This window comes from Geotrypetes seraphini, chromosome 6, assembly GCF_902459505.1.
Source record: "Geotrypetes seraphini chromosome 6, aGeoSer1.1, whole genome shotgun sequence".
In the NCBI taxonomy this organism is placed as follows: domain Eukaryota; kingdom Metazoa; phylum Chordata; class Amphibia; order Gymnophiona; family Dermophiidae; genus Geotrypetes; species Geotrypetes seraphini.
In genome coordinates, this window is record NC_047089.1 from 12629691 (window position 1) to 12652608 (window position 22918).

At 42.0% G+C, this 22918-nt stretch overlaps 1 protein-coding gene and 2 non-coding genes across 4 annotated transcripts in view; all 3 read left to right on the forward strand.

Annotated features, from left to right (window-relative positions):
• Positions 1-1393: 1393 nt before the first annotated feature.
• The window catches only part of RPS3 (ribosomal protein S3), a 33255-nt gene continuing 11730 nt past the window's right edge, over positions 1394-22918 (forward strand). For both annotated transcript variants that reach the window (XR_004539873.1, XM_033948679.1), the window contains exons 1-6: positions 1394-1550; positions 5536-5666; positions 6451-6544; positions 11216-11310; positions 17854-18041; positions 20608-20839. Coding sequence is in view for 1 of the 2 variants with exons in the window: in XM_033948679.1 (XP_033804570.1) it covers positions 1521-1550; positions 5536-5666; positions 6451-6544; positions 11216-11310; positions 17854-18041; positions 20608-20834 (765 nt within the window). In the remaining variant the exon portion in view is untranslated. The remainder of the gene's footprint in view (positions 1551-5535; positions 5667-6450; positions 6545-11215; positions 11311-17853; positions 18042-20607; positions 20840-22918) is intronic.
• Positions 18539-18689, forward strand: LOC117363229. Its single transcript, XR_004540003.1, has one exon. It is a non-coding gene; the product is annotated as a small nucleolar RNA SNORD15 (small nucleolar RNA).
• LOC117363230 lies at positions 20917-21062 on the forward strand. Its single transcript, XR_004540004.1, has one exon. It is a non-coding gene; the product is annotated as a small nucleolar RNA SNORD15 (small nucleolar RNA).

The following is a 22918-nucleotide window of genomic DNA, read 5'->3' on the forward strand; positions in this document are numbered from 1 at the left end:
CAACAAATAAAGTCAATGGACTCCATATTTTTTTTAATAAAGCACTAAATCCTAAACACTCCGTATTCATTCTTTCATATTGATATGTACTCCATACAGTTGTCCACCAAAATGTATAATTTAATCTGTCATGGCTTTTCCAATTCTTTGTGATCAATTGAACCGCAATTCCAGTCAAAATCAGGAGAAGACAGCTTTTAAATTTATCAAGGAGAGGTTTAACTTGTAACATAGTGCCACAAATTATTACTTCGTATGTAAGATATCTTTCATTGAGCTTTGTGCGTGCTCATTTTTTGATTTTTAAACAATTTGTGCTTTCAATAACTTAAAGTGCTTAGTGCAATAAATATTTAAATATGAAAAGAACCAGCACTTATCTTAGTTTATGCCAGTTCTTCTGTAGCTAATACTTGTAGCTTTGTTCTTGGCCCAAAGGGACCCGTTTCGCCAAATTATTGGCTTCTTCAGGGGTCTGCGGTCATGTGAACAGCTATGCTTCCATTCTAAAGCAAAAGTGGTGCTGAAGAGGAAGACGACAAAGTGAGAGAAACCTCTTTCTTGTATAGAAGACAGTTGATATGATACAGATGTTTAGATAGTTCACAATTAATTAGCAAACAAATCTTTTTCAATGATGAGGAAGCTGTAGAACATGAAATTATAACTAGCTGGCCCGGAATTTCCTCTCCCATGTCAGAATTGATGTCGGGGGTGGGGGGAGGGGGAGGCTTGTGCAGTCGTGGCTGCACCCACATGTTGCTGCGTCGGCTTGGTGAAATCAGCAGCAGTGACTGGGGGTGGGGGGTGCGAAAGAAATGAAAGAAAGGATGCACAGTCAGAAGGAAGTGCAACCAAAGACTCATGAAATCACCAGACTACAAAGGTAGGAAAAATTATTTTATTTTCAATTTAATGATCAAAATGTGTCAGTTTTGAGAATTTATATCTGCTGCCTATATTTTGCACTATATTTAACGGGGTCCGGGGAGGGTCCTGTCCCGTTTTGAGAGAAAAAAATAAATGGTCATGCTATATAAAGAGGGTGACAATCATAGACAAATTGGTCTTATGTGCCAGGATGATTAGACAAACTTGAAAAACTGACACAAAATAACAATTAAAAAAAAAATATCTAGAACTAAAACTTTATGCAACCCCACCTAAACCACTATTTGGTCCCAAGCAATGGAGACTCAGCCAGGCCAGATTTGACCCGTGGCATATAGGGATTTGTAGTCCTGTTCTCAATAGAAAGCTAAGAATAACAAACCAGTCCATGGCCTCAAAGGAGTAAAAACGAGTTGCTAGAACATGTTTGTACAGCATCGATATGGTCAGATTCCATTAAACAGCCTTCTCCATTCCAGACTTCCAACAGCAACCTTAGCCGTGGAGAAAACAAACTACAGTTCCCGTGAGGCCACGCATTCAGGACGTCCGGGACGGACGACGTCGGTCCTTTAAGTGCATTTCCGCCGGAAGCTCTCTCCCTTTTGCCTTGGGCGGCACGGAGCAAGATGGCGGTGCAGATTTCTAAGAAGAGGAAGGTGAGCGCTGATGGCGTAGGAAATAGCGGTGATGGCGCACGGTGAGAGCAGAAATAGTGACGGAAGGGAATGCGAGGCGGGGCGCCGCGGTGTCCGGCGCTGGTGGGGGCTGCGGGGGCTGCGAGGGAGGGCCGGATGGGGAAGGATTGCCGGCTGGGCCTAGGTGAGGCCTTGGCCGGGGGACGCTAGGTTCACGCGCTTTGCTATGACCCAGAACTCGAGGTGAGCTTAATGCTTTCTTCTGGACCTGAATCTGTGTTTATTACTTATATAGCGTTAATAGACAGTCCCTGAGCGGAAGAGCTTACAGTCTTACTTAGGGTTAAGGACGCAGAACCCAAGGTAAGAGGAGTTAGGATTGTACTATAGCTGTGATTTATCACTACAAATCTTTTAATATACGTTGTAGCAAAGGTTAACATAAGAAGTGCCTCCACTGGGTCAGACCTGAGGTCCTTTGTGCCCAGCAGTCCGCTCGCGCGGTGGCCCAACAGGTCCAGGACCTGTGCAGTAATCCTCTATCTATACCCTTCTATCCCCTTTTCCAGTAGGAAATTGTCCAATCCTTTCTTGAACCCCAGTACCGTACTCTGCTCTATTACGCTCTCTGGAAGCGCATTCCAGGTGTCCACCACACGTTGGGTAAAGAAGAACTTCCTAGCGTTCGTTTCGAATCTGTCCCCTTTCAACTTTTCCAAATGTCCTCTTGTTCTTTTATTTTTTGAAAGTTTGAAGAATCTGTCCCTCTCTACTCTCTCTATGCCCTTCATGATCTTGTAAGTCTCTATCATATCCCCTCTAAGTCTCCCCTTCTCCAGAGAAAAGAGTCCCAGTTTCTCCAATCTCTCAGCGTATGAAAGGTTTTCCATCCCTTTTATCAGTTGTGTCGCTCTTTTCTGAACCCTCTCAAGTAACGCCATATCCTTCTTAAGGTACAGTGACCAATATTGGTTGCAGTACTCCAGATGCGGCCGCACCATCGCTCGATACAACGGCAGGATAACTTCTTTCGTTCTGGTTGTAATACCTTTCTTGATTATACCTAGCATTCTATTTGCTCTCTTAGCGGCCGCTGCGCACTGTGCCATCGGCTTCATTGTCATGTCCACCATTACCTCCAAGTCCCTTTCTTGGGTACTCTCATTTAATAACATCCCTCCCATTGTATAGCTGTACCTCGGGTTTCTGCTTCCTACGTGCAATACTTTACATTTCTCTACATTGAACTTCATCTGCCATCTCGTCGCCCACTCCCCTAGTTTGTTCAGGTCCCTTTGTAATTCTTCGCAGTCCTCTTTAGTCCCAGCACCACTAAATAGTTTGGTGTCGTCTGCAAATTTTGTTATTTCGCACTTCGTCCCTGTTTCTATATCATTTATAAATATATTGAATAGCAGCGATCCGAGCACCGACCCCTGTGGAACACCACTCGTGACCCTCCTCCAGTCCGAGTAATGGCCCTTTACTCCTACCCTCTGCTTCCTAGCCACCAACAATTCCTGATCCATCTATGTATGTCTCCTTCCACCCCGTGGTTCTTCAGTTTCCGAAGTAGGCGTTCATGGGGTACCTTGTCAAAGGTTTTTTGGAAATCTAAATATACGATGTCTATGGGGTCCTCTTTGTCCATCCGTTTGTGAATTCCTTAGAAGAAGTGCAGTAAGTTCGTTAGGCACGATCTCCCCTTGCAGAAGCCATGTTGGCTTGTTTTTAGAAGTTTATTTCTTTCAAAATGCTCATCGATGTTGTCTTATCAGCACTTCCACCATTTTCCCCGGAACTGAGGTCAGACTCACTGGTCTGTAGTTTCCCGGGTCACCTCTTGATCCTTTTTTAAAGATGGGCGTAACATTGGCTATTTTCCAATCCTCCGGGATCACTCCTGTTTTCAGGGATAGATTGCAAACTTGCAGCAGTAGTTCCGCTATTTCCTCCTTTAGTTCTTTCAGAACCCTTGGGTGGATTCTGTCCGGGCCCAGCGATTTGTCAGTTTTTAATTTTTCTAACTGCCTGCGTACGTCTTCAAGGCTTACTTCCATGGAGCATAGGCGTCTGAACGGGGGAGGCCACAGGGGCCATGCCCTCATGGGCGGTCAGTGCCCGCCCTTACGTTTCCCGGCATTGTACTTTAAATCTTCGGGCAGCCGCCACGCAGCGTCAACGATCAGGCCTGCCCATTGTACTTCCAGGGGCAGACCTGCTTGTTGACGCTGTGAAGTGGCTGCCCGAAGATTTAAAGTACAACGCTGGGAGGAGTTAAGGGGGAGAGGAGTCGGGAGCTGATGAGGGGCTGTGCCGCAGGATTCCGCTGGGGCTAGGGCGGAGCTCCTGGGCCCCCCCCAAACTAAACTCTGCTGCTTTCTTGTTTGAAATTAGCAACATATTGAGGACATGTATTATTACTACTACTAATGTTTATTATTTCTATTTTTATTCTATCTTGATTTTATTCTATTTTCTACCAGTTGTTGGACATATATTTAGTGCCTTTCAAGTTTTTGAAAGATGTAGTTTAGATCTTTCATTGAGGATGCACTTATCCTGTTTCAGGCAAAGCATATTTTAAATTATTTAGGAATTTGTATGCATTGGCTGATGGTATTCACTTACTGTTGTAGGTTTTTACTTATAACTTACTGGAATTGGCTAGGGAAGCCCTGTTTTAATCTTACTGTGGCTCTTTCTGATCTTAGACAGGTCATTTGGGGGGAGCATAAGACTAGGCTTACTGGGTCAGACCAATGGTCCATCAAGCCCAGTAGCCTTTTCTCACGGTGGCCAATCCAGGTCTCTAGCACCTGGTCACTTAATACACACTCGCTTGTAATTTCTAAAATCGATTAGTGCAACTCTCTGTACAAAGGAATATTACAAAAGGAAATTAGATGACTTCAGCTAATACAAAACACTTCCATCAAAATCATCACCTACTCTGTTACCCCTTTACTTAAAAATGCCCATTGGCTTCCCATCCCTCATAGAATTACTTTTAAAATTGCTTTACTCACGTTCTTTACACATAAATCCAGAGAACCAGCTTTCATCGACAGATTACTCATCCCTCGCATTCCCTCTAGAGATCTTCCTCCCAAAATTTACTCTTTGTCCCCTCTTCTTAAGACATTCTGTGCTCCCCGTACAACCTCTTTTGCAGTTACTGCTCCCCTTATCTTAGGGAGAAAACTAATTTAGATAAATTTAAAGGAGCTTTAAAATATTTCCTATATAGAGATGCGTTTGAGCACTGATGCTAGTTTTCCTTCCTTGTATCTGTACAGACAGCTTTGAATGAAACACCTCTCCCTCTCCCTCCTGTCTCTTACTAAATATTGGTGCATGTTTTCTGTCACAGGATCCATTTTATTCCTATGGGCCCCATGGCAGATAGCGTGCACTAATCTTTAGTAAAAAAAGATTCTCTTTATCCTGCATTACCTCATGTAACAAGCTTATGCTGGCTTTTAGAAAGTTGCGGTAGAGGTATTTCTGCAGGCCGGAAAGGTAAATGCTCTGATGCCCATAGAATTCCTATGAGCGTCGGAGCATTTACCTCGCCATCCCACGCTACTGCAGCTTTGTAAAAGGGAGCCTTAGATTGTAAACCCTCAGAACAGGAAAATATTTGTCCAAGGATGTAATTTGCCTGACTAACAATTGTATTGCTAAATCCAAATCTCCCTCCTTTGTTTCCATTTTTTATTTGTATTAAACTATATAAACCAGGGGTGTCCAACCTTTTGGCTTCCCTGGGCCGCATTGGCTGAAAAAAATATTTCTGGGGCCGCATAAACGTGCAAACGCTGCAGCAAGACAGGAGGGAGCCAGTAAACACCCGGGGGCAGCAGAGGAAAACACTGCATCGCCCTCAACCGGGGCCGCAGGATGGACATCCCTGATATAAACATTTATGATGTATCCACCTTGGGTGAATTTCTCCAAAAAAGAGGTTAAGTACATTTTGCCCTTACTCTTTATGCTTCAATAGTTTGTTGCTGATGGCATCTTCAAAGCTGAATTGAATGAGTTTCTGACTCGTGAGCTGGCTGAAGATGGTTATTCTGGAGTTGAAGTCAGAGTCACTCCGACCAGGACTGAAATCATCATCCTTGCCACCAGGTAAGTACCATCTTTGCGCTCCAGCTACTACTTCCAGTTGCTGTTGTGTTAATTGTTCATGTTTATTGCTACGTAAATAGGTATATGGAAGATTAGCGTTTTTCCTCCATTACTGGAGTTTCTTTACTGTGTACTTTAACCTTTGAATTTGTGTTTAGTAAATAAGCAACAAAAGAGGTAAAGGGGTATGGAATTTGATATACCGCTTTTATGTGTGGTTACACATGAGGAAAGAGGGAAAGAAATACAATATTTAAAAGAAAATAAGACAAAAAGGGAATGGACAAAAGGGAGGGTAGCAGTAAATAAAGTCACATGGCAGACCCTTTAAAAAGAAAGCATTTCAACTTACTCTTGAATCGGTCTCCCATTTCTGGAGATTCTCGCTGCTTGAACTTCTCTAAAATCCAGGGTCCTGCTTCACGTCCAACTTGCCTCTTCCATCTCGACCAGTACAACTTTTATCATTGGCATCTATCCTTTCTGTATACTCTTAATTTTTTTTTTTTTTAATTTATGGTGGAGGAATAGCCTCACGGTTGGGAAACTGGGTTCAATTTCCACTGCAGCTCCTTGCAAGTCACTTAACCCTCTGTTACCCCAGATAACAAGAATTAGTTTGTGAGCCCACGAGGGTCAGTAAAGGTACCCACAGAAAAGCCTTACTACATTTTAGAGTTCCTCAGATGTGAAATGGTATAAACCAGGAACTCATTAGGCTTGAATGGTTTTCACCAGACCACCCCTCTCATGCACCTGCAATAACTGTTTGCGTTCTTTTCAGGACTCAGAATGTTTTGGGTGAGAAGGGCCGCCGTATCCGTGAGCTGACTGCTGTGGTTCAGAAGAGGTTTGGATTTCCCGAGGGCAGTGTGGAGGTGAGAAAAAAGCAAAAATCAAATAATCAAAATATACCCTCCATACATTTGACGATATACTCGCAAATCCATCTTTTCAGTTACCGCCCTCTCTCTGTGGAATGTCCTCCCATTAGACGTTCGATTAGAGAACTCGCTTGAAAAATGTAAAGCCAAACTTAAAACCTTCCTCTTGGGTCACCAAGCCGCAAAATGGTACAAGTTGATATATGAATTTTTAAATAAAAAAAAGAAAACTGGTCTTAGGGATATTTGGAGTATTGAGATTGGACAGACAATTTCTGCGTCTCAATGGCCACGATTTTGGTCCTGGAGATTAAGATCTACAGAGTCGGCATCTATGAGTCAAACATGGATGTTTTTATTACATAGAGTGTTATGGACCCCTACGCGCCTGCAAAAGATAGATAATACTAGATCCAATAGATGCTGGCATTGTAAAATAGAAATAGGGACTTTAGATCACTTAATTTTTTTTTGTCCCTGTGTAAATGCCTTTTGGAATCTGATTTGGCCCCAAATTAACAAATTACTTGAAAATCATGTAGGACTCTCATATGATACCATACTATTTGGCACTGCAATGAGAACTCAGAGTCCGATTTCAGCAAATAATAACAAGCTGCTATTAATATTGACAGGAGTCGCCATGCAACAAATCACTCAAAATTGGAAAGACTATACCAAATTAAATTATACGTTCTGGTGGAACTCTGTCTGTCACATCTACAAAATGGAAAAAGTATTAGCAATACAACATGGGAATCTTCATAATTTCAAGAAAATTTGGCAACCATTGACTAATTATTCTAATGATTAGACTTCTTAGCACATTCACAATACTTATATAGGAATGGGGTGGGTTATGCATAATTTTTGGAATCATTAATTGTAAAAATGGGGAGGGATTTATAACTTTTGATTATATATAACTTATAATATATACTGCTTATAAATTAAATTGTATTAATGATAGATACAATAATATATAGTAAATAATTATATTACTTGTGATTCAATTGTTGTAAAAATGGAAATTTAATAAATAAAAATTAAAAAAAACAACAAAAAAACCTTCCTCTTTAAAGATGCCTTTATTCTTTAGTATTAGGTTCAGCCTCTTAATTTCTTGATTTCATGTGAAGCTTTGAAACATTTAATACTTCTTTTGAAATGATTCCCCTCCTAATGTTTTTTGCCACTCTCCATTTACCATCCTTTTTTATTAATTTTACTTAGATGTATTTTAAACAACCTTTCCCTCCCCTACTTTCCTTCCGTCTCATGTACATTAATCTGAATTCATCTAGTATTTTTAATATTTGATAAAATATTTCTTTTATTTACCTATTTTAATTGTCCCTTACAATCTTTTTATGTTGTACACTGTCTAGACATTTGTTTTGATAGACGGTATATCAAAAATAAAGAAACTTGAAACTCAAACAGGATGCAGTCTCTTTATAGTCCTTGAAAGAATTCATTCCTCCTTCATAAGCCAGAGCTGGTGTCCTTTGCCGCCATGTGGTTTTATATGACATTATAATTCAAAGTTTGTCTAGCAGGGAGGGTATTTTGCTCTTATTATGGAGTAGTGACCGACTACAATATCATGTTTTCTCTTCTCTGTTTACGTGGTTGATTCTGTGCTTTAAGGGTTACTTCTTCATTGCTTGGTACTTCAGATTTTTCCTTATTTATGAAAGGGTAGCTTTTGACACCAGGCAAAGTTTGTTTCCCTGGCCAGGGGAAGGCGGCCACAAGGTTTGTGGATGTTTGTGGGGGGGGTTTCCTGGGGGGGGGCAAGATTTTGTAAACATTTTAGGTCAACAAATGTCTCTTTAGTCATGATAAATGTATTTAGTTTGCTTATGTATTTGAGCAGCGTGTACACTACTAAACTAAACTAAACCTTAAGTTTATATACAGCATCATCTCCACGGATGTTGTGGAGCTTGGCACGGTTTACAAGAATTTAAAATATAGGAAGAGAAGGAAAAAAAAAGGTTTACATGAACTTATATATAGAAGAGAAGAGTAAGGGGGGATAGAATTACATTTTAGTGAAAAGCCAGGTTTTCAGTTGCTTGCGGAATAATTGGAGGGAGCCCTGGTTCCAAAGCGAGATATTAAGATCGTTCCAAGGACCTGTGATTCTGAAGAGAAAGGATTTTCCCAGTTTGCCTGCATAGCAAATACTACACATTTGGAACCATTATAGTGGTTAAATAGGAAGTCCTGTACCTATATGTACAGCTGTTTTAAAATATGCAGGCATGTTAACATTTAAAGCTGGGGTGGGTGGGTAGATATATCATAATAGAGAACCCAATACATAATGACCAAATCAGAACATGAGAAATGAACTGTCCAGCTAGTCTCAGCCGAGGGAAATAGACTGCTCTGCCTAGGATGTATCTAAGGAGACAAGGACACGACCTCCTAGAAAGCTTAGTCAGGGAAGGCTTTCTGAAACCACCTTATTTTAAGATGCGTTACAAATTTTAAAAAAGGTACTAAATAGCAAGAGGCAAAAGTTAGTTTCCTGAGACAAGGGAATGACTAATAGGTTTGTAGCAGAAGAATGCAAAGATCTTGATGGTTTATATGGAATAAGTATGGAGTACGGAGAATCTGTACGTAATAAACTGATTTCTAAATTGAACATATAATCAGTATTGTTCCTCTAGAAGCCTCTAGTCATCATAAAGGAACTTTTGCATGGAAGCTTTTCCTGGACTTGGGATGAAATGCAAACACTCCTTCCTTTAGGTGAGGTAAATGTTACATTCTGCCAATAGGAGAGCTGTTGGTAGTGTGAAATACACCTCTCTTGAAGGAAGCTGGAGGGGAAAGGATTAACAGCGATATTCTGCGCTTCAGAAGAAGGAAGAGAGAGCCTTGTGTCAGGGCTGCTGTTCCAACTAGAAAACAGACTGGAATGATTTGCATTAACTTTCCACGAACTTTCAAGACTCAAAGTAGACAAAGCTATGGGGCCAGACAATCTACACCCCAGGGTACTCAGAGAGCTGAGTGAAGTTCTGGCTGAACCACTATCCGTACTCTTCAATCTTTCCATGCGCACGGGAATAGTACCCCTAGACTGGAAAACAGCTAACGTAATTCCACTCCACAAAAAGGGCTGCAGAACGGAGACAGGAAATTACAGACCGGTGAGTCTTACATCCATAGTGTGCAAACTCATGGAAACACTGATCAAACAGGAACTTGACAAAATTCTAGATGAAGAAAATCTACGTGATCCACATCAACACGGATTCACCAGGGGAAGGTCCTGCCAATCTAATCTGATTGACTTCTTTGATTGGGTGACCAGTCATCTGGATGCCGGTGAGTCCCTTGACGTGATATACTTGGACTTCAGCAAAGCTTTTGATAGCGTTCCACACCGCAGGCTGTTGAAGAAACTAAAATCGATGGGATTAGGGGATACATTCACAACATGGGTGAGGGATTGGCTAGATGGTAGGCTTCAAAGGGTGATGGTAAACGGTACCCCCTCCAAAACGTCAGCAGTGATGAGTGGAGTACCTCAGGGCTCCGTCTTAGGGCCGATTCTATTCAATTTATTCATAGGAGATTTGACCCAAGGACTTAGAGGAAAAGTATCACTGTTTGCCGACGATGCCAAACTATGCAACATAGTTGGCAAAAGCAGTGTGCCTGACTTGACGCAGGACCTAAGACAGCTTGAACAGTGGTCATCAACTTGGCAGCTGGGCTTCAATGCTAAAAAATGCAAAGTAATGCACCTAGGCAAAAAAAATCCACACAGAACTTACACACTAAATGGTGAAACCTTGTCCAGGACCACGGTGGAACGTGATTTAGGAGTGATCATTAGCGACGATATGAAGGCTGCCAATCAAGTAGAGAAGGCATCGTCCAAGGCAAGACAAATGATGGGCTGTATCCGTAGGGGTTTTGTCAGCAGAAAACCTGAAGTCATAATGCCGCTGTACAGATCCATGGTGAGACCTCATCTCGAGTATTGTGTTCAATTCTGGAGACCACACTACCGAAAAGATGTGTTGAGAATTGAGTCGGTTCAGCGAATGGCTACCAGGATGGTTTTGGGGCTCAGGGAACTCACGTATGAAGAAAGGTTAAAAAAACTGCGGATGTACTCACTGGAGGAGCGAAGAGAGAGAGGGGACATGATTGAGACCTTTAAGTATATTACTGGGCGTATAGAGGTGAAAGATGATATCTTCAGTCTTACAGGGCCCTCGGTCACCAGAGGACACTCGCTGAAAATCAGGGGAGGGAAATTTCAGGGTGATGCGAGGAAGTACTTCTTCACTGAAAGGGTGGTAGATCATTGGAACGAGCTGCCTCAGAAGGTGATTGAGGCCAGCAGCGTGTTAGATTTCAAGAGAAAATGGGATATTCATGTGGGATCTCTAGGAGAGTAAGAATCAGGGAGTGGGTCATTGGTATGGGCAGACTCGATGGGCTATGGCCCTTTTCTGCCGTCAATTTCTATGTTTCTATGTTTCTAACTCTTTGTTTTAATAACTTCTTTCCATTGGGAGTTTGAATTCTTATTTGTAATTGGGGAAATATAGCCTTTGATTTGCTGTCGATTCTATGTTATCTTTCCATCCCCGCTGGTAAAGCTCTGATTCCAGTTTTGTTTCTTTGTAGCTCTATGCTGAGAAGGTGGCCACAAGAGGCCTCTGTGCCATTGCCCAGGCAGAGTCCCTGCGTTACAAGCTTCTCGGGGGTCTAGCAGTGCGCCGGTAAGTCAGAAGTAGAATTTAAATTAATCCTGCTAAGAGAGTGTGTGAATGTAAAATGATATCTACATTTTAAAATGCAGGCAGTCCCCCCCGGATTAAGAACAAGTTATGTTTTTAAAACTTCTTAAGTTGGATTTGTACGTAACTCAGAACTTGTAGATTTTAAGATTCTGCTCCCTGCTGACAAAAGGGCCAACTGTACCAGGGTTCCCTCTAAGGTACAGCACGCACAACCACACACTGCTCTTAATGTGGCCGTGCGTCATTCCTGAATCTGCCGCAGGAGAAGTGGAGGCGTCTAGGCCACTGGATATACTGCTCAGTGAAATCAAATGAAGCCACAATCACGTTCTTAAGTAGCAACATTCCAGAGCTGAGATTGTGATGTCATAATGCCTCATTCCACCAATGCCTAAGAGCCAACCTCAGCAGTGATGTCACAATGGCTTGATGATTCCTATACAGGCAGTCCCCGGGTTAAGAACGAGTTGCATTTTTAAAGCTGTTCTTAAGTCGGATTTGTATGTAACTCAGAACTTGTAGATTTTAAGATTCTTCCTGCTTACCACTGCTCCCAGCTGACAAAAGGGCCAACTGTCCCTACCAGTGTTCCCTCTAAGGTACAGCACGCACAACCACACACTGCTCTTAATGTGGCCGTGCGTCATTCCTGAATCTGCTGCAGAAGTGGATGCGTCTAGGCCACTGGAAATACTGCTCAGTGAAATCAAATGAAGCCGCAACTGCGTTCCTCAGTACGAGCCATACTTAAGTCAGGCGATTGTAACTCGGGAGACTGCTGTATACTTCTTTTATCTGTACAAGTTTAGTATGCAGCTAAAGATAACCTCAGAACCAGAGGATTAACTTATCTTTTCTTTGGACATTATAGCAGTGGTGCGATTTGATTGATATGAATTGATCAAAGGATTAATTTTTCACTTGCTTCTACCAGTGGTATAAAAAAGGGGAGAGAAAAACAAAGCAATAAGAAAAATAAAAAGGTACTGATTTTTTAAAAAATGTGAGTGACATTTAAGTTTTCTAAATGTATTTCCATCTAAACTAGTGACAGCAGATTGAGGCACCCATCCAAATTTCCAAATACCCTGCACTCCTTGTAAGCGGTGCCATGGTAAAATATACAAGTCAGCATATTGCACAATTAAAACAATATGGTATACTTGGAAACAAGAAAATTAAATCAGTGTCGGCACATTACCTGTTAAAACATAGCAAAACGTTAATATGATGTCAGCACAGTACATTTGAAATTACTGTAATGGTGAATGAAATTGTAGACGGAGAAGAAAGCATCTGACAAAGCAGTTGGTATAGGTCAAGGGTAGGAAATTCCGGTCCTCGAGATCCGGAGCCAGGTCAGGTTTTCAGGATATGCACAATAAAATATGCATGAGATAGATTTGCATCTCAAGGAGGCAGTGCATGCAAATCCATCTCATACATATCCATTGTGGATATCCTGAAAACCTGACCTGGCTCCGGCTCTCAAGGACCGGAATTGCCTACCCCTAGTATAGGTAAACTTGTCAGACATGTACGATTGATCTCACACATGTCTGCAGTAAGGTTTTAATTTGCGTATCTTATTTAACCCTGAAAATCAACCTGTTTGACTGCTAGAAACAGTTGCTGAGAAGTACTTAGTAAAGATATTTTTTATCCTATTGAATGGAAGAGAAAGAAAAAGTCGAGATATAATAGTGCTTCTGTTTGGGCAGCGGTCTGGTCATCCTTTTCACCACAGAACTAGGAAAAATAAGGACGAGCGATGGCAATGACAAAGGAGATGGAACAGCTCTTGCTTGAGAAAAGGCCAAGCAGGTTAGGACTCTTCATCTTGCAGAAGAAACAAATAAGGGGGGTGTATTTTGAAGATAAGTTTTAGGCTGTCTTGGGTCCTGTTTGGAGGCAAGTGAAAGCATCCTCTATAATAAAACCCTAAGTGCGCATGTGCACTTACAATGGCATGATCCCTGACAGCGTGATTTGTGACTCTGTGTCCATATTCGATTTGCGGCGGTTTGAGCGGCGACGAGAGCAACGGCAGGAGGGTGTCTGAGGTGCTGCAAGGCGTTCGGCTGCTATTGCTGCACAGGGAAGGGGAGGGGGAAAGGGTGCTGCTTTGGGGAAATGGGTGTGCTGGGGGGCAGGCAGCAATCTTGGTTTGTTCGGGGGGCCAGGGAGAGAGACAGACAGAAAAAAGTGGAGAGGGAAAAGGGGCTGCTTTGGGGGGATGGGTGTGCTGGGGGGCAGGCAGCAATCTTGGTTTGCTCGGGGGCCCAGGGAGAGACACAGAAAGAAAGACAGACAAACAAGGGGCCAGGGAGAGACACAGACAGAAAGAATGACAAACAAGGGGCCAGGGAGAGACACAGAAAGAAAGACAGACAAACAAGGGGCCAGGGAGAGACACAGACAGAAAGAATGACAAACAAGAGGCCAGGGAGAGACACAGACAGAAAGAATGACAAACAGACAGGGGGCCAGAGAGACAGACAGTGGCCAAGGAGTGAGAAAGACAGACGGGACCAGAGAGACAGACAGACAGCGGCCAGAGAGAGAGAGACAAAGGAAAAAAAGACAGGCGGCCAAGGAGAGAGACAGAAAGCGGCCAAGGAGAGAGAGAGACAGAAAGAAAGACAGACACATCTGTTCTAGCACCCGTTAATGTAACGGGCTTAAAGACTAGTGAAAGAATAAAAGGGGACAGTTATTAGTCTTCCAAGTAGAGCTAGGACATGCCATGAAATGAACAGGCAGAAAGCATGTTTGAACCAAAGTGGTGAAAAGTCAAAAGTAACCTACAAATGCTAAAAGCAAATACTGTGGAATCCCAGTTTTCCCTGGGGAGAAAAGTCCCAAAGTCCATCAGGTTAGTTTAACCTAAAACTTACAATGTTGTTAACAGTGGTAAAATGACAAACATAAATACAATATATGAGGTAAACCTGGAAGTTGCAAATTTGAAATTTAGGAATTGAACGAACATGAAACAGTACCAGAAATAACTCTGTAGAGCAATCATATGCTGAGACTTATATTTCTATTAGAATACAAATTAAACCATAATATCCTATGGGAATCTTTCCTGGAAATAAAGTTCATTCTCCTACAGTACAAACCATTGTGAATGAGATTGCCATAGAAAAGAATAGGCTGCAGGCTCTCCCCGAAATAGACTAGATAAACAAAAGCTGTGGGGCTGAGGGTCATTTGGATCTCCTTTCAAAAAGTGTTTGAATTTCTGCATAAGATGATTACTTTTAAAAATGACTTGAGTCTGTTGATAACTTGAGATCGCACAGAAACCAACTCAGAGATTTTGAAAACGTGAAGTCATTGAATGACCAGAAGGAACAATAGTTTACTGTGGCCAGTAAGATTACTCAAGTCAGTTATTTTATTAACAAAAAAAAGTCAAGTCAAAGGGAAATAATTAAAAAAACAACACAATAGGGAAATGTGTACTGTACAATTAACAATACTGGAGGACTGCAGCAGAACAAAACTTGGGAGTGATCATTAGTGAAGACATGAAGACTGCCAATCAAGTGGAGAAAGCTTCATCCAGGGCTAGACAAATCATGGGTTGTATCCGTAGAAGTTTCGTCAGCCGTAAGCCCGAGGTCATAATACCTTTGTACAGATCCATGGTGAGACCTCATCTGGAATACTGGAGTACAATTCTGGAGGCCACATTACCAAAAAGACGTGCTAAGAGTTGAGTCGGTTCAGAGAATGGCCACCAGGATGGTCTCAGGTCTCAAGGATCTTCCGTATGAGGAATGACTGGGTAAGTTGCAGCTATACTCACTCGAGGAACGCAGAGAGAGGGGAGACATGATTGAGACGTTCAAATATGTCACGGGCCGTATCGAGGTGGAAGAAGACATATTTGTTCTTATAGGACCCACGGCAACAAGAGGGCATCCGTTGAAAATCAGGGGTGGGAAATTCCATGGCGACACCAGAAAATATTTCTTCACCGAATGGGTGATCGATCGCTGGAATAATCTTCCACTACAGGTAATTGAGGCCAGCAGCGTGCCAGATTTTAAGAAAAAATTGGATAAGCATGTGGGATCTCTTCATGGAGGAAGTTAGGGGGTGGGTCATTAGAGTGGGCAGACTGAGATGGGTAGTGGCCCTTTTCTGCCGTCATTTTCTTTGTTTCTATACTAGATACACAATGACAATCGAGGGCAGGAAAGGTTTACAGTATCAAGAGATAAAAACAATAGATGTGACATAATGAATTCCACCAGAAGCAAGAACTGAGTCTATTCCAGTTCTTCCAATTAAGTGTGATTTGTTGTATGGCGACTCCTGTCATGATCAGTAAAAGCTTATTATTGTTAGACGAAATTTGACTCTGTGTCCTCATTGATATTCTGAATAGAATTGTATCATAAGATAATGCCACATGGTTTTCCAATAATGGTGGAATTCATTATGTCACATCTATAAAATGGAGAGAGCAATTGCTATGCAAAGAGGGAGCTATAATAATTTTAATAAAATCTGGGGGCCATTGGCAAGATATTGTAATGAATAAATACCATTTTTCCATTATAAATGCAATAAGAAGGAAGGGATGGGGGAGGGATTTTATAATTTTATTAAATATTTAGATCAATAATAAAGAATATTGTATATGAGCTTTGTGTACGCATAGGTTATGGTTGGATTGGGAGGGAATGGGTTAAAAATTTTAATGTTCAATATGATAGAGATTCAAGTGTTGTATTCAGTTCAATTTAACTTATTTATTGTTACACTTTTAAGATGTAAAATGAATAAAGATTTATAAACGAGAAGAAATGAATATTTGGTACAACAATGAGAGCAAAAAGTCAAATTTCGTCACATAATAATAAACTTTTATTCATATTAACTGGAGTAGCAATTTAACAAATAACATGTAACTGGAAAAATTATGACAGATTAAGTTATAACTTTTGGTGGAATTTGGTATGCCATATATATAAAATGGAGCGCACAATAGCAACACAGAAAGGTTATCTTGGTAAATTTCTGAAGATTTGGAGACCATTAGCAGATTTTTGTAATGATGAATAACATTTTCCCATAATAAGAGATTTGTTAAGTGGGGATGTGGGTGGGTATTATTTTATTTACCTTACAATATGTATGAATTAATTAATGCATTTTGAAGTATTAGGTTAGAGTTTCTGAAATAGGAAGGGAGGGCTTGGGGGGGGGGTTATTTTATTTATATTTGTCATACATATTACATATTCATATTACAACAAGTGTATCAGAAAAATACATATAATCTTATAAACACACACTTGATTTTCCTTCATGAATACTTTAAGTACAATATATCATATTTATATTCATATTTTTATAATGTTTTAGATAATATGTAAATCATTTAATATGTAACATAGTAGATGACGGCAGATAAAGACCCGAATGGTCCATCCAGTCTGCCCAACCTGATTCAATTTAAATTTATTTATTTATTTATTTTTTTCTTCTTAGCTATTTCTGGGCGAGAATCCAAAGCTTTACCCGGTACTGTGCTTGAGTTCCAACTGCCAAAATCTCTGTTAAGACTTACTCCAGCCCATCTACACCCTCCCAGCCATTGAAGCCCTCCCCAGCCCATCCTCCACCAAACGGCCATATACAGACACAGACCGTGCAAGTCTGCCCAGTACTGGCCTTAGTTCAATATTTAATATTATTTTCTGATTCTAAATCTTCTGTGTTCATCCCACGCTTCTTTGAACTCAGTGGAGAGTAAAACTGTGACTGAGTTCAAAGAAGCGTGGGATGAACACAGAAGATTTAGAATCAGAAAATAATATTAAATATTGAACTAGGCCAGTTACTGGGCAGACTTGCACGGTCTGTGTCTGTATATGGCCGTTTGGTGGAGGATGGGCTGGGGAGGGCTTCAATGGCTGGGAGGGTGTAGATGGGCTGGAGTAAGTCTTAACAGAGATTTTGGCAGTTGGAACTCAAGCACAGTACCGGGTAAAGCTTTGGATTCTCGCCCAGAAATAGCTAAGAAGAAAAAAAAAAAAAAATTTAAATTGAATCAGGTTGGGCAGACTGGATGGACCATTCGGGTCTTTATCTGCCGTCATCTACTATGTTACTATGTTACATATTAAATGATTTACATATTATCTAAAACATTATAAAAATATGAATATAAATATGACATATTGTACTTAAAGTATTCATGAAGGAAAATCAAGTGTGTGTTTATAAGATTATATGTATTTTTCTGATACACTTGTTGTAATATGAAAAAATGAATAAAGAAATTAAAAAAAAAAAAAAAAGTTACAAACAAGAGGATAGCGGGGAACAAAATGCAAGAAGAAGAAAGCAAAGGAAGAACTAAACGGAAGTGTTAAGAACTAGGGTCTAATGCGACCTTGATACGCTGTGTAGTGTAGGATGCATTGCGAGTAAGTTTGTGTGATGAGTACGAAGCATGTTTGCTCCCTAATCCTTTGGAGTCTTCCTTGCCTTCTCCAGAGCCTGCTATGGTGTTCTCCGTTTCATTATGGAGAGCGGTGCGAAGGGATGTGAAGTTGTCGTATCCGGCAAACTCCGAGGCCAGAGAGCCAAATCCATGAAGTTTGTGGACGGTCTGATGATCCACAGTGGAGACCCTGTCAACTACTATGTTGATACTGCAGTCCGCCATGTCCTCCTCAGACAGGGTGAGTGACTAAATTTCATCTCGAAAGGAGCTTGGAGTAGTCCCATCTTCTGGCACTCAAGCCAGTGGCTTTTAGTGCAGGTTCTGCATACGATTTTCTTCACCTGATTATGTCTTCCCTATACAAAAGGAAGATGTGCAGAGTATTAAAATGGCATTAGCTATAAAACCCAGGTGCAAAGTGCACGTATGACCCAAAGGTTTAATGTCAGACTTTCCAGCACTGGGGGCTTAGCACATAATCTGAGGACAGGTAAAGTTAGCCCACTTTTCTGTGACTAACATTAGGACTTGTGTCAGCATAAACTATCCACACCTTTATTTAATCTTATTAAAGGTGGTGGTGTACAATTATTATAAATAAGCATAGGAACGAAGAGCTGAAGTTGACTGGGGGGTTGATAGGGAAGGCGTTTCATCTCTGGGCTTGCTGGTCTGCAGATTTGAGCTCTCCTGTTTCGTCTGTAGTGGGGTTTGGGGAAAGCCAAGTTCTGATCCCTTCACTGATGACACGATGACGAGTCAGAATGGCTGGGTTGTGCTCAAGGCATTAACCTCTCCAGTGCCATGTTCTGTGGTTCTGGCTTGGTTGCCTTAGCAAAGTCCTGGCCTTGCCATTGGATGATTTTGAGGCATTTGTCTGAGAAGGGACATGAAGAACTTGCTTTTAAATGTGCAACCCAAACTTCTTAGTTGACCATGTTTATGAGAACTTTCTTTTCTTTTCATTTTTTTTAAACCTGTTTCTTTAGCACTCTCCAGAGGTTAATCTTTACACATGGGTATAAATCCAATCATGACCAGCAGGTGGAGACTGAAAACAAAACTGTGAGATAGTACGTAAGAGATGCGTTTCCCTATTCCTTTCAGAGGGGACAATGTTGAAAATCACGTGCACTCTTTCAGTTACAGCAGTCTCTCTGGAACAGTTATCTCCCAGTCCCATCCTGGAGTCACATCTAACCAGTCTGATTTTCAAGATACACTCAATGAACGTGCAGAAGAGCGTTGCTTCCATGGGGCTCCAGTCTGCAAATTTTTCATGCATGCACATTGGGCCTGATATTGAGCTGTGGGAGGCTGCAATCCTTGATTTTCAGTGCCAGCATTGAATATCCAGGGCAAAAGTCAGCAGCTCGCACTTAGCCAGCCACACTGAATTTTGTCAGCTAGCCGCCAGCTAATGCAAATGGCCAAATCTGGCCATGTGTCATAACCAGCCAACTGATGAAAATCAGCAGTGTCCACCTACGTTGCACGGCATAGCTGGTCACCGGGTTGGTCAGCGAACCTGTTATCCTGCAGGAGATAGCCGGCTGTATCCTAAATATCTGCAGATAGCCAGCCAAACAGGACTTAGCCAGCTGGGAGTAGAGGTCTGCACGGGAATGGGGATCGTGGGAATCCCGCGGGTCCCACAGAGATCCCCCCTAACCCATGGGACTCCCACGGGGATGGAAGGCTTTGGAAGCAGGGTTCGTCCATATAATATAATGGACACATCAGCCTTAGTAAAAGAGGAGGGTTTAGAAGTTAATTACCTGAACAGAAAACAAAAAAAGGGTTCCACCAAAGAGATTCCACAAGGAAAACAGCAGTGCAAACGCAAAAGAAACTGGAATTGATGATCCTGTCAGAAGTAATTGCTGCTTTTTATGGGGACGGACAGGGATGGAGGTAATTCCTTGTGGGGACGGAGAGGATCCTGGCAGGGACGGGTGGGGATGGAGAGGATCCTGGCGGGGATGGGTGGGATTTCTGTCCCCTTGCAACTCTCTAGCTGGGAGCCATTCCTGTACGGCCGAGTCCTGCTGAATATCGGGGGAATTGTGACTATCCTGAAATGGAGTTGTTTCCAACCACAAATAGGTTAGGGTTCAGAAGTTAAAGTGCATATACATCTCATCATTTCATGCATGTTCATTAGCGGTAGCCTAACTTGCTTGAGGTCTTCAAGACCCATTGGTGTGAATATCGCTGTGCTAGGAGGAAGGAGACACACATTCAAATATCTAGTAATATAGAATTTTTGAGCCTGGCTTCCTAAACTGAGCATCATGACCCCCATCTGGAATTGATCTGGGTAAAGGGGATGGGACTTGATATACCATTTTTTCTGTGTAGTTACATATTTTAACACAGGTACTTATTTTAGGTAGGGCTACCATAAAGACATTAGCCCTTGCTTGGGGGGTGGGGAGAGGCACACGCTTTCTGTGGCTATGTAATTGGGATAGTGGCTACAGAGATTGATGAGTATGAGAAGACAGCCAGTCTACACAGTGCCCTTGTTGGTTTGGGATCCAGGGAAGTTATCGTAAAACCTTTGCTCCTTGAAGGTCAATTCTTCTCATGCCCTTTAAAGCTAAGAGTACTTAATTAGCAGCACAAGGGCTTATAATACGGACTTTTGTATGACCAGTGCTTACAAAGTGTATGGATGATGGTAAATCCCATGCTTAAGAATATTTTTTGCCAGATTGGTCATTGATTTAGCAATCCTTTTGAGGAAAGGGCACTGGAATGAATGGAAATTAGGGAGTAAACATTCTCTCTTTGTCCCACAGGTGTGCTGGGTATTAAAGTGAAAATCATGCTACCCTGGGACCCCAGTGGCAAGATTGGCCCCAAGAAGCCCCTGCCTGACCATGTCAGCATTGTGGAGCCCAAGGAGGAAATCCTGCCCACTACTCCCATCTCTGAGCAGAAAGGAAGCAAACCAGAGCAGCCCCCACAGCAGCAGCCTCCACAGCAGCCCCCACCAGCCATGCCTCAGCCTGTTCCTACAGCATGAGCAGTGTACGGTATCTTTCCTTTCTTTTTCTCAGTAAAGTAGGCCCTTGCTTCTTAATTGTCTACTTGATGTCCGGCTTGCCCTTCAGTGATGATACGATGACGAGGCTGAAAAGCCATGCTCACGGCCTAGGCTGGCATTCCATGGCACGTTCTGTGCTGTGGACTATGACCTCCTTGAGTCGTAGCATCTTTTCACTGATGAGTTAGAGGCATTTGTCTGAGAAGGGTTTTATGGAGTCGCAGAACTAACCTTGTAAATGACTTAACTCTGTTCTCATTGGTTTTTATGATTCTCGCTACATTTCATGTTTGATATACTGCAAATAATTTTATCTGAGCAGTTTACAAAGCAAATAGAGTAAGAAAAAAAAGAAATAGGAGGCCTATGTTACTTTCTTAAGTCTAAAGAGAAGTACAGTTTGTAAATATGAATTACAAGTACACTAAGATAGTGTTTCTCAAGTCAGTCCTGTCATGTTTTCAGGATATCCACAATGAATGTGCATGAAATAAATTTGCATATAATGGAGGCTGTGTATGCAAATCAAGTTTATGCAAATTTGTTGTGGATATCCTGAACACCTGACTGGCAAGGGAGTACTCCAGGACCGACTTGAGAAACGCTACACTAAGACACAGGTCGTGTGAACTACCTATATGTGGACTTAGTGAGGCGCTCTCTCAATGAAAGTATCTGGCTGTTGGAAGCAAATCAGGCAGGGAACGCCTCACTACTTATGCTGCTTAGATGTTGCATGTTTGCTGCTGGTGTACCTGTGGCAGAATACACACAATAAAACTGAAGTCATACATTTAGGAACTTAGTCCACAGAATTTGCACTTTTAGTTCAATAGGAACGTCAGCTTATGCACCTTCACCCGCAGGGTGTGTGTAGAGAGCCTCATTTCCATTTTTCTGCTCTGCCTCCCTTCTCTCTGGGCTCTCTTGTATTCCTCAGATATTCTCTCTGCCTGTCTGTTCTGCTCGTGTTTCTTTCTCTTTTTTTCCCCCCAAGTTTTTATCATCCGGTCAAGAGGCTTTTTGGTTCTGTAGAGGCTCCTGTTCTCGGGACATCTCTGGCTTTGGGAGAACACAGATTTATGCCCCCTACAGGAGGCACTTTTATCCCGCTGGACTCTGCAAATGGATGTGTTGAAGATGCTGCTTCCTTGGACAGCACAGGTGCATCACAACATGGACTGGTGGCTACAGCCACAGTCTCTGACCTGAGGAATGCCTTTTCGCATTTTCACCTGTGTGAGGCTGATGACAGATGCCAGCCTTTACAACTGGGGAGTGCATTGTGAGGAGTGGTAGTCCCCCCCCCCCCCCGCACAGAGAAAGTGATCTTTCAATAGGTTGGAACTGAGGACTATCCACCTGGTGCATAAGGTGCTAGGGAACTTCCTACAAAGCAAAGCAGTTTTATTATTCTCGGACAGTGCATCGGCAGTAGCAGGGAGGTACCAAGAGTGTCCCTCTGCTGTTTCATTGGATGGAGAACCATCTGTTGGCAATCTCGGTGGCACATGTAGTGGGAATGGACAGTGTACAAGTGGATTTTCTCAGCTGCCAAACCCTAGATCCCGCGGAATGGTTTCCATTAGAGAATGACACGGTGACAAAATTCATCACCGTTCCTGTTCTCGCGGGAAACCATCTTCATATCATTCTTTAAGGAGCGAGGGAAGAATCAGAATATGAATGGCCACAACCACTGACTCAAGCTTTGCTTTGAAGAATGCTGATATAGAAGGACTGAGGTTGAAATAGACACTAAAAAATGACATGGGATTATTTCCCACGGTTATCCGTGGGGACGGGAACGGTGATGAATTTTGTCACCATGTCATTCTCTAGTCTCCATCTCAGGAAGCATTCAACGCCATTGTAAGTTGCTGGGGGTGTCTGGTAATAATAATAACAGTTTATATGCCGCAGGACCGTGAAGTTCTATGCGGTTTACAATGATTAAAAATGCTACAAATTGAGTAGAACTACCAAAGTTACAATGATAGTCAACCTCATGGCATCGGTATCAAACAAGATAGCAGCTCAATTCTTCATAAGAACATAAGAAA